The sequence below is a fragment of the Scyliorhinus torazame genome, chromosome 11 (assembly GCF_047496885.1).
Source record: "Scyliorhinus torazame isolate Kashiwa2021f chromosome 11, sScyTor2.1, whole genome shotgun sequence".
Lineage (NCBI taxonomy): Eukaryota > Metazoa > Chordata > Chondrichthyes > Carcharhiniformes > Scyliorhinidae > Scyliorhinus > Scyliorhinus torazame.
The window spans coordinates 218,932,484-218,944,495 of record NC_092717.1 but is presented as its reverse complement, the minus strand read 5'-3'; the positions used below and the strand labels follow the sequence as shown (position 1 = coordinate 218,944,495).

Below are 12,012 nucleotides of genomic sequence, written 5' to 3'. Positions count from 1 at the left end.
CTGAGGCTTGCAGAGGATCGCAATACAGGAGGTGGGCACTCAGCCCATTGAGACTCCAAGAGTGATCTACTCTTTCCCCACAGCATGGGCGGGATTCTCTGATCATGAGGCTAAGTGTTGATGCCGTCGGAAACGGCGTTGCGTTTCTCGACGGTGTCAACGCGGCCTCAGGATCAGCAATTCTGGCCCCTACAGGGGGCCAGCACGGCACTGGAGCGATCCACGCTGCTCCAGCTGCTGATCCTGGCGTGAACTGGGCGCCACAGGGTCCGTACATGCGCAGTGGTGACCGGCGCCAACCCCGCGCCTGCGCAGTGGCACCCTTCTCCGTGCCGGCCCCGACGCAACATGCGTAGGGCTACAGGGGCCGGGCCGGAAGAAAGGAGGCCCCCAGCCAGAGAGGCCGGCCCGCCGATATGTGGGACCCGATCGCGGGCCAGGCCACATCGGAGGCTCCCCCCATGGGTCGGACCCCCCGTCCCCCCCACACAGGCCAGCCCCGGACGCTTCCACGCCAAGGTCCCGCCGGCTGAGAGCAGGTGTGAACGGCGCCGGAGGGACTCGTGTTTTTTAACGACGGCCGCTCGGCCCATCCTTTGCCGAGAACCGGCGGGGGGGGGGGGGCCCATAGAGAGGCCCCCAACCGGCGCCGGGCCAACCACGCCGGCGTCAATGGCGCCAATTCTCCACTCTGCAGAGAATTGCATCCCGGCATTGGGGCGGCCAGGCGCGATTCATGCCGGTCGCGGGGATTCTCCGGCCCAGCCCTGGGCTGAGAGAATCCCGCCCCAGATGTTTCCCAAAGTGACCGAAACCAAAGAGGATCATCAAACTCCGGCAGTGCAGGATTTGCGTGAGGATGAAGGATCTGCAAATTGGGACTGCTACTTTCGGTGTGTAGTGAACGATATTTTACATAATCTCAGGTCCTTTAATTTGTTGTCAGTCACCAGTTTTATCTGCCCGGGTCTTTCACTTCACACAAATCAGTCACAATATCAACGCAGCATTTACTATCAGGGGTGCAACCCAGGAGTCCTTTTTGGTGAATCCATTAATAAAAGTGGAAAAGAGAATGAACCTTTCTCTGGCAATGGAAAATTGTTCTCAACAAAGTTAATATAGAAGCATACGCATCTCAAGGACATCTGACAGAGTTGAAACAAGTTATTCTAATTTCATCAGTATCAAATTTCATATAAATGTAACTTCTTAGAATCATAAGAATCCCTACAGTGCAGAAGGAGGCCCATAGTCAATGCCCAGCGGCACTGCCAGGGTGCCAGGGGAGGGCTGGTATCATCCTGCCCTGTTCCCCACCACCCAGGGGTCTCCAATGGTCTGCAAGACTCTGCACCCCTCCCAAGGTGCTGTTATCCCTGGTCCACATTTGTGTGGACACGTACTAAACGGTACCCTGGTGAGGTTTCACAGCTGTGGCCGTTGTCTCAATGCCAGGTGAATTCCAGTGAAATTACCCAGCTGCAGTGGTGACATTTGAACTTTTGTTGACCACCCGCTCAGGCCTTGACCTTACTGGGGGGTCAGTAACACAACCATGATTCTAGTGTACCATATATTTAACCTTGCCTGGAACTGAGCATACTTAGAATATTTTACAATAGGCCTGATGTACTCTGCTGTTCATTATACAGGTTGAAATTCAGGCAGACCCCAATTCTATCACTTGCAGCCATACACACCTTGATAGTGTCTCTGTTGGGGTCAGGGAGCAACATCATGATCAGGTGTAGGGCCTGTAACTGCAGTTTGGTCGGTGAGATATCTGAAACCACAACAAAGATAGTTATTAAGATGTAAAATCTCATTGTCATGATATGCACTCATGCACATAATGAGATACAGACAGGCAGCGACAGATACCCAGTACAGCCAATCAACACACAGGACAGAACACAACCAATCACCAGGCAGAACACTAGAGGGTGGTCACCCACTATAAAGCACACGAGGCATCAGCACTCTGCCTCTTTCCACTGGTGACAACTGTAGTGACAGTCAGGGTGTATATATCAGTTAGCACCTTCTACACGTGGCTCAGAGCTAGTCTGGTCTAGTTAGTTATAATAAGCACACTTAGATTAGTAGAGTGTCAACCCACAGCGAACTGTTTAAGAAGTTCAATAAAGCGTATTGAACCAACATCACAGTGTGGAGTCTACTTTCAAGTACAACTGCATCCAGTTGCAGTCCGTGTTACCCCAAGGTGAATAACACGACATGGTACCAGTAGTCTACTTTATCTAAGTGGTTTACCTCGAGTGCTTCTGTGACGACCAGCAAGTGCCTTCCAGTGGCATGGAGAAGATCCAGGCCCCTCCACAGCTACGGATCTCCGGCAATCTCGGCGCCAACTGGCGCGTCTTCAAGCAAAGGTTCCTTCTCTACATTGAGGCCTCAGGCCTCGAGGATGCGTCCGATGCCAGAAAAATCACGCTGCTCCTATCAACTGCGGGGGACCAAGCCATCCAGATTTTCAACTCACTTAATTTTACCGACAGCCAGGACAAGACCAAATTCAAGACAGTTTTGGAGAAGTTCGACAGTCACTGTGAAGTCGAAACAAACGAGAGCTTTGAGCACTATATCTTCCAGCAACGCCTTCAGGGTAAGGATGAACCTTTCCAGTCCTTTCTAACTCATCTCCGTATATTAGCGCAGTCCTGCAATTATGGTGACACTGCTGATTCCATCATCAGGGATCAGATCGTGTTTGGGGTGCACTCCAATTCCTTGCGGGAGCAACACCTCAAAATGAAACACATGACCCTGCCAGTCGCAATCGAGACGTGTATATTGCATGAGCATGCGAGAAATCGGTAATCCCGTCTCAAATCGGCAGAATACGAAAAACTTGCCTCCCATGAGGCAGTGTGTGTACAGGCTGTAGCGATCTAGGATGGCCACTTCCAGAATACAAAATGGATGCAGGGAACTATAGACAATGCTAAAAAAAACAAGCAGGCACAGAGCCTGTATGTGTATTGGGACCGCAGCTCCCAGTCTATTAGCATATTGATGGCCCATCTCCGGAAACAAAGGGGAGATACTCAAGTAACCGATCTAGCCCCAGACCTCGCGGCGCCAGTTCCCCAAACCGAAAGCACAAACAAAGCCAGGCCAACGGCCACCTAGGACACGCCCAGCCATCAGGGCACCCACCCCTTTATTGGTCAAGATCAATATGAGTGATCAAGATACGGCCCAATTGATTGGGGCCAAGTTTAAGCCCCGTCCAAAAGCGCGCGAAGCCCCTTTGGGCATAAGAAGAAGGCCCCAAGAGAGAATCGCTCTCTTGGAATTGGCTCTCAAAGCGGAGAGACCCTTCCACCAGCTACACCAGAAACAAGTAAGTCCAAGGTCAACACTCGCTACCAGACGGACGACCTTAGCTGTTCCCCTTCACCACTTCGACCCCAGCAGCCTCAGAACCGAACAACGGCCACTGTTCCTCTGACTGAGTGGGCGCCCAAAGCTAAGTATAGGCGTTAGCGTTAGAGATAGTTTAGTTTGTAGTATTTTGTGCATGAGTAGATATTACTGTGTGTGTAAATAAATAGTATTGACTTTGAACTAACTAACTGGTGTGTCGGTTCTTCGATCAGTATTCGGGTTTGAACCTTGTGGCGGTATCGAAAGATACCTGGCGACGCTAAAGCAAACATAATTAGGATTAAGGCGACCATATTGACCGCCATATTTAGAACCAAATAAAGAGAGCAACAAGGCCATCGCCCGGATGCAGCGCCTCAGTATCGATGATAGCGGCCATTTCGCACGCTTTTCCCGGTGCACCACGCATGCGCAACACGAACGGGAGAACGAAGCGGCTGAAAACCATACTGCGCAGGTGCGAACGCAGCTGACCACACTGCGCATGTGCGATGACGCACGGAGCGTAACAACGTCAACGTCATTACGTGCCCGAACTGCGGCACCACCCACTTAAAGCGGCAATGCCCTGCAAAAGGCAGGCGATGTTTAAATTGCGGGAAGTCTGGACATTATGCAGCCTTGTGCAGGTCTGCACCACCGGCCAAAGGCCAGCGACCCCAATTCCAATGCAAGCGCTTTCGACGTGTACAGCAAGGTTTACTGGATTCTGATCCTGGTAGCACTACGGATCCAAAGGACGACTGCCTGGAGTCCCCCTATCGTGTGGACATCATCACTACATGGGTGTATGCCTCCTCAAATTCAGCAAGACGCCTATCTATCCTCAATGTGGATTGCGCGGACGAATGGCGTGCTGTCATACACATAAATCAATGCAGCATCCAGTTCAAGCTGGACACTGGTGCTTCTGCCAATCTCATCTCTCAAGCTGATTTGGACCGCATTAAAAAGCAACCCAAATTTCTTCCGCCAGCCTGCCAGTTCCTCGAATATAATGGCAATGCCATAACTGCACTAGGATCTTGTCATCTATTCATCTCCAACAAGACCATCAATACCACACTGCGATTCAAAATCGTCAAGCCTGATAAGGCATCCCTGCTTGGTGCCCATGCATGCAAGCTACTCAACCTCGTACAGCGAGTCCATGCCATGTCTTCTTCCAAAGTGGATCTTCAGGCTGACGTTGATGACATCCTTGCTCAATACCCGGATGTATTTGATGGAATGGGTACGCTGCTACAAGATCCTACTCAGGCCTGATGCCACGCCTATAATCCATGCACCTCGCCGGGTGCCGGCTCCTCTGAAGGAACGTTTAAAAGCACAGCTACAGGAGCTCCAAGACCAGGGCATCATCTCCAAAGTGACGGAACCGACTGACTGGGTCAGCTCGATGGTCTGTGTGAAGAAGCCCTCAGGAGAGTTACAGATATGCACAGATCCCAAAGATCTTAACCGAAACATAATGCGGGAACACTACCCGATCCCGAAGGGGGAGGAACGGACCAGTGAGATGGCACACGCCAAATTCTTCACGAAGCTAGATGCATCGCGTGGTTTCTAGCAGATACAACTGGGCGAGTCCAGCAGGAAGCTCTGCACGTTCAACACACCATTTGGCAGATACTGTTATAATCGTATGCCGTTCGGCATTGTCTCAGCCTCTGAAATCTTCCACAGGATAATGGAGCAGATGATGGAGGGCATGGAGGGTGTGCATGTCTACGTGGATGATGTAATTATATGGTCCACGACACCCGATGAACACATATCTCGTCTCAAACAAGTCTTTCGACGTGTCCATGCAAACGGCCTCAAGCTGAACAAGGCCAAGTGCTCCTTTGGCATGTCATTCATCAAGATCTTGGGCGACCAGATATCCCAGCAGGGTGTGCGACCAGATTCGGACAAGGTCAAGGCCATTAACGCCATGAAGACCCCGGAAGACAAAAAGGCGGTACGACGCTTCCTCAGAATGATGAACTTCTTGGGAAAATTAATTCCCAACGTGGCCTCACACACCACGGCTCTCAGGCATCTGGTGAAGAAGTCCACTGCATTCCGGTGGCTACCCACACATCAAGCAGTGAGGCTCGAGCTCAAAGCAAAGTTCACCACTGCTCCGGTAGGAGCGTTTTTTGACCCGTAAAGGGAAACAAAAATCTCCATGGACGCAAGCCAGGACGGCATTGGTGCAGTGCTCCTTCAGAGGGATGACTCCTCCAGTTGCTCATGCGTCAAGGGCCATGACTCCTACTGAACAGAGGTATGCCCTGATAGCAAAAGAGTGCCTGGGCCTCCTAACCAGCATTGTAAACGTCCGTGACTACGCCTACGGTCTACCAACCTTCATAGTGGAGACTGACCACAGACCCTTGGTCCATATCATTCATAAGGACTTGAATGACATGACACCCAGGCTTCAGCGCATTCTCCTTCGACTCCGAAGGTACGGTTTTGAGTTAGTATACACACCAGGGAAGGAGCTGATAATTGCAGATGCCCTGCCCCACTCCATCACCTCGCCCTGTGAACAGGTTGACTTAATCAGCCACATTGAGGCACAGGTGCAGCTATGTGCCAGCAACCTCCTGGTCTCAGATGAAAGAGTGATCAGCATTCGTGAAGAGACTGCCAAAGACCCTCTTCTGCAGCATGTAATGCACCACCTCGCAAATGGCTGGCAAAAAGGGCAATGGCCTCAATTCTTTAATGTGAAGGACGACCTGACAGTCGTCGAGGGGATCCTCCTCAAGCTAGATCGTATCATTATTCCTCACAGTCTGCAGAGCTTAGTGCTCAAACAAATCCACGAAGGACACCTAGGTGTCGAAAAGTGTAGGCACAGGGCCCGGCAGGCTGTCTATTGGCCTGGAATCAGCCAGGACATATCCAACATGGTCCTCGATTGTGCGACCTGCCAGCGTTTCCAGCCTGCTCAAACAAAAGAAACACTCCAGCAACACGAGATTGTGACCTCTACATGGTCCAAGGTGGGAATCGACCTTTTTCACGCCAATGGGCGTGACTATGTGCTCATCATAGATTACTTCTCAAATTACCCGGAAGTTGTGAAGCTGTCAGACCTCACATCAAGGACAGTCATCAAGGCCTGCAAGGAGACATTTGCCAGGCATGGTATTCCACTCACTGTCATTAGTGACAATGGTCCCTGCTTCCACAGCCAAGAGTGGTCCAATTTCGCCAAGTCATACCAATTCAACTACATCACCTCAAGCCCACACTATCCGCAGTCCAACGGGAAGGTTGAGAAAGGGCTCCATATAGTGAAGCAATTGCTCTGGAAGGCTGCGGACTCGGCCTCTGACTTCAACCTTGCGCTGTTGGCGTACAGGATAAACCCTCTGTCCACCGGTATGTCTCCGGCACAACTCCTCACGAATAGAGACCTGCGGACGACTGTTCCGGCCACACACTTACCAGACCTGGATCACCTCCCAGTGCTACAAAAGGTGCAGCAACTCAGGAACCGGCAAAAGCTGACGTATGATGCTCATGCCACTGATTTGCCTGTGCTATCTCCGGAAGATGCTGTTCACATCAAGCTACCTGATGGAGGCTGGTCAGCTCCAGCTGTTGTTTTTCGACAGGCTGCTCCCAGATCGTTTGTAGTTCGTATGGCTGATGGCTCCATTGTCAGGCACAACAGAAGCGCACTGCGCAAAGTTGCCTGCCCACCACCAGATCCTACTTTTCCATATGTTGTCGTGCCTCCTCCGGACACCACTGCACCATGAGGCCACCAATCTGGCAGCAATCCCACCTGTCAAGGCGCCGTCGTCCCCACCTCCACCTCTCAGGCGGGCGACAAGGATCAGACGCAAGCCCCAATGATTGGACTTATAGACATTTATCTTGTAAATTTTGTTCGGTGTCTGCACACTAGACACCTCTTATGTATATATTCATCCACTCGCCATTTAATGTAAATATTCATACATGTAAATACAGTCGCATATGCTCCCAAGCAACCAACATTTTTTAAAAAAAGGGGGGGGAAGAGGTCATGATGTGCACTCATGCACATAATGAGATACAGACAGGCAGCAACAGATACCCAGTACAGCCAATCAACACACAGGACAGAACACAACCAATCACCAGGCAGAACACTAGAGGGTGGTCTCTCACTATAAAACACACGAGGCATCAGCATTCTGCCTCTTTCCACTGGTGACAACTGTAGTGGCAGTCAGGGTGCATATATCAGTTAGCACCTTCTACAGGTGGCTCAGAGCTAGTCTGGTCTAGTTAGTTATAGTAAGCACACTTAGATTAGTAGAGTGTCAAACCCACTGCTTAAGAAGTTCAATAAAGCTTATTGAACCAACATCACAGTTTGGAGTCTACTTTCAAGTACAACTGCATCCAGTTGCAGTCCGTGTTACCCCCAAGGTGAATAACACAACACTCATCTTCTGTACAAACAGAAAGGGCAGAGCTAGCTTGCAGATGAAACATTAAACCGAGGTCCCAGCTGTCTCTCATGTGAATATAAAAGATCCAATGACACTATTTTGAAGAAGTATAGCAAAGTTCTCCCCGGTTCCTTGGCCAGTATTTACACCAATAACTAAAAGCAGATTATTTAGTCACTATCACATTCCTGTTTGGGGAGGTTTCGGAACCAATTGTAGCTACTGTGTTTCCAACATTATAGCAGTGACTCCAGTTGAAAATGTGAAATGTAAAAGTATGACTGGCTGTAAAATGCTCCGGGACATCCTGAGGTTAGGAAAGGTGCTGTATACAAACAAAGATTTCTTCCTCTCAGTTTGGCGATAGAAGATTTAAGGACAGTGTCAACCAATGTTGAGTCAGACACTGCTGCCCAATAACCTTGTACCTTTAAATGAGGGGTTCCAGTGTAGCATTTATGTATCTGAATGCACTTTTAAATGCGAGCGTCTAGTGTGCATTTATGTATCTGAATGCACTTTTAAATGTGTGTCTAGTGTAGCATTTATAGCATTTATATATCTGAATGCATTTTTAAATGCAAGCATCTAGTGTAGCATTTATATATATATACATATATATGAAGGCATTTTTAAAATATGTGGTTCTCGTGTAGCATTTTTTAAAATTCCTTTCCCTAATTGCCCTTAAGAAGGTGGTGGTGAGCTGCCTTCCTGAACCGCAGCAGTCCATGTGGCATAGGTACATCCACTGTGCTATTAGGGAGGGAGTTCCAGGAAACCTTTGCCTATCACTTCCTGACCATAAGGAAAATAAAGACTTGTATTTCTGCCTTTCATGACCTCAAGAGCAATGGATAGCGAGTGAAGTACTTTGGAATGCAATCACTAGAAATGTAGAAAATGTGACAACCAATTTATACATAGCAAGCTCCCACAAACAGCAGTGAAAGGAATGACCAGATAATCTATATTTGTGATGTTGATTGAGGGATAAATATTGGCCAAGACACTCGGGATAACTGCCCTGCTCTTCTCTACAATAGTGCCATGGGATTTCCTATGGCCACCTATGAGGGAGGCTGGAGACTTTACTCCCTGGAGTGGGACAATCTTCTGACTCAGAGATAGTTTCTACTAGCGGAGCAATAACAGAAAAATTAACGTATGTGCTTGGCTGGAATTTTGTCAGATGGAGCACCAGGTGACAGCACAGCCTGGCCTGAGAAGGGGTGACAAGAACATAGCAATGGCACCAATGATAAAGGCAACGTGACAGCACTTGCTGCTGACCTCAAATTACACTGCACATGAAGATCTCATGATCTGCATTTCCCCTTTCCTGATATTTTGAATCTGGTGTCAAGTCAAGGGTATTTCCAGCTGTCCAGCACCAGTAATGGCATCAGGTGGGTTAAACAGCCAATCACATTGAAGCAGCCTCACGAACTGCAAACTAGAAAATGACTTTTAAATACATTTCAGATAAATAAATAATTGACACATGCGGTTCTCTCTTTATATTTTCAAAGGATTTGGGCATCATTGGCCAGGCCAGCAGGCGTTGCCCATCCTTGACCGCCCTTGAATGGATTGGCTTACTGGTCCATTGTAGAGAGCTGTTAAGAGTCACCCACATTGCTGTGGGCCTGGAGCCACACGTAGGCCAGACCAGGTAAGGCAGCAGAATTCCTTCCCTAAAGGACATTAGTGAAGCAAATCTTTTTAAAGCAAGAACCTATCATAGTTTTATAGTCACAATTACAAAGACTAACTTTCTAATTCCAGATTTATTAATTGAATATAAATTCCACCGGCTGCTCTGGTGGGATATGAACCCCTGTCCCCAGAGCATTAGCCTCGACTTCCAGATTACAGCCCAGTGACATCACCACGATACCACCTCCTCCCACATACACGTGCGTTTACGGTAGAAGTTGAAATATCAAAGTTTTATTAAAATTAAAATGTGGCATCTTATCATAAATGTAAAATGAGATTTTCAGGGCTAGTGAGGCTGTTCTATAGTAATTATGAGAATAGTAGCCTTGTAAAGATCCGGATACACATTATTCTGCAAGATGCAGACCATTCAAGGATCTTTACAGTGGGTGCATTGGTGCTAAAGGGCATGTTTTGGGGGGTCAATGATTTTTAATGGATTTCAGTCTTTGGAGGTTTCAACAGGCACACCGCAACTTTCAGTTTTCCACATGTTATTGATTTTTGAAGAGTAATGACAACAAAATGTTGACAATTTCACCAAAATTACAACTGCAAAGTTCAGGCCATTATACCTCCAGCCAGCAGACACGGGAGAAACACTGAAAGCAATGTTGGGGAACTCCGAGACGCAGGCTATGGGCAGGACTTTCCAGCCGTTCCCCGGGGCTCCCCAGTGGCAGAGGGTGAAAACTATGTGAAACCCCGTTGACAGCAGTGGGACTGGAAGATCCTGTCGCCAGCCAATGGCAGGCCGCCACCGGGGCAGGAGGGGGGGTTCCTGCCCTATGTCTTCTCTCAAACATTAGAAATGTGGACAAACTCCGGGTCAGGGAGGGGAACAGGGGGGCTGCAGAAGAATACTTGTGTGTGAACACTGCTACAAGAACACATACTCAGACAGAAAAAAAGATAAAAGTATGAAATGAAAGCAAAAAACATGTTTAAGTTAAAACAAAGTCCTACTTTGCACAGCTACAAATGCTGGAAGGTACTCCACTGTGAGTAAAGGGTAGGGCAGTTCTCGGATGAAGGTCTTCAACAGGCACGCCACATCATTGTGATGGATTTGGTCCCAGTCAAAGGTGTCGTTGTAAAACTTTGCCTCCAACTCTTGTCGATAATTCTGCAAATGAAAATGGCATAAATTAGAATTTAATTCAGATCCTGTGGCTCGAATAGAACACAATGCTGATTTTGGGGGGAATATATTAGTTATATTAGTTTCAAACAGTTCAATAGTTTCAAAACTCTTCCCCACATTTCTCTTAACTTGATATTGGATGCTACAGAGGATGACCCCAAAGCTAAATGTATATTCACTAAAGGTCGCCTTGCAGAAGCAAGATAAAAATATTTTCTGCCCACGATTAAATTAAAGCAGAATGGAGTTCGGTCCTCACAGAATCATCACAGTGCAGAATGAGGTCGTGCAGCCCATCATGCCTGCACCAGCCCTCCGAATGAACATTTCCACGTGCCACTCCCCGCCTTCTCCACCTGCACATCGTCCATTTTCTTTTTGAATGCCTCAGTTGAACCTCCTCCACCACACTCCAGGCACTGTAATCCAGACGCTAACCACTCGCGATTTTTTTCTCATATCGCTTTGGTTCTTTCACCAGTTACCTTACACCTGTGTCCTATGGTTCTCGATCCTTCTGCCATTTCCATCCTGGGCTTGCTACAATATTCCAGTGACGCTCAACAACATCTTGAGGAACAGCAACTCATCCTCCGGGTAGGCACTGCGCAAGCTTCCACACTCAACACTGAAGTCAACAACTTCAGACTGTGAACTTGATCCCTAATTTTGGTTCGGTTTTGTTTGCCACGAGCTGGTTTTAATATTGTTTTTTTAATTTGGAGGAGTTTAAAAGTTCAATTCCTGATGTAGTGAGAACTCATGTGGAAGAGCAGAGGGTTAAAACTGCGAGATTAGCAGCAGAAATGGCAGATGATTATGAATTAGTTCATAAATCAAAGCTTGGTTTCCGACATCAGTTTCAGCCTGTAGAGAAACTGGGGACATGAGAAATACTCAAGTGGTAAAAGTAAAGGTGATCTGATGGGACATAATAAGGAGAGTGTACCTCAGATTAAAAAATAAATCCAGGAGGGTAGAAAAGAAATGAAAAGTTTCAAATGTTTTCACTGTAATAAACTAGGCCATGTAAAGTCACAGCGTTGGTGGTTGAAGAAAAGCACTGGGAAGGCTGATGTGGTAAAACAGGATAAGACAGTGGGGGTTTGTTAAAGTGGTAAAGGAAAGCCCTCGTGAAGCAAAGGAGGTGCAAAAGATTGTACAGCCTGATCAAGAGGTGATTGATAAGAAGGTGCCAGATCTCTTTCAAGAATTTACTTGTGTGGGTAAAGTTTACTCATGTGTATCAGGAGGAGTAGGTAAAGAAGTCACAATTTTAAGAGATAC

General features: G+C 47.9%; 1 protein-coding gene across 6 annotated transcripts in view; it reads right to left on the bottom strand.

The window, feature by feature from the left end:
- Positions 1-12,012, bottom strand: part of arhgap28 (Rho GTPase activating protein 28) — a 265,341-nt gene that overhangs the window by 32,940 nt on the left and 220,389 nt on the right. For all 6 annotated transcript variants that reach the window (XM_072468329.1, XM_072468330.1, XM_072468331.1 and 3 more), the window contains 2 exons: positions 10,548-10,707; positions 1,704-1,786 (listed from right to left, as the gene is read on the bottom strand). In XM_072468329.1, coding sequence (XP_072324430.1) covers positions 1,704-1,786; positions 10,548-10,707 — 243 coding nt within the window. The remainder of the gene's footprint in view (positions 1-1,703; positions 1,787-10,547; positions 10,708-12,012) is intronic.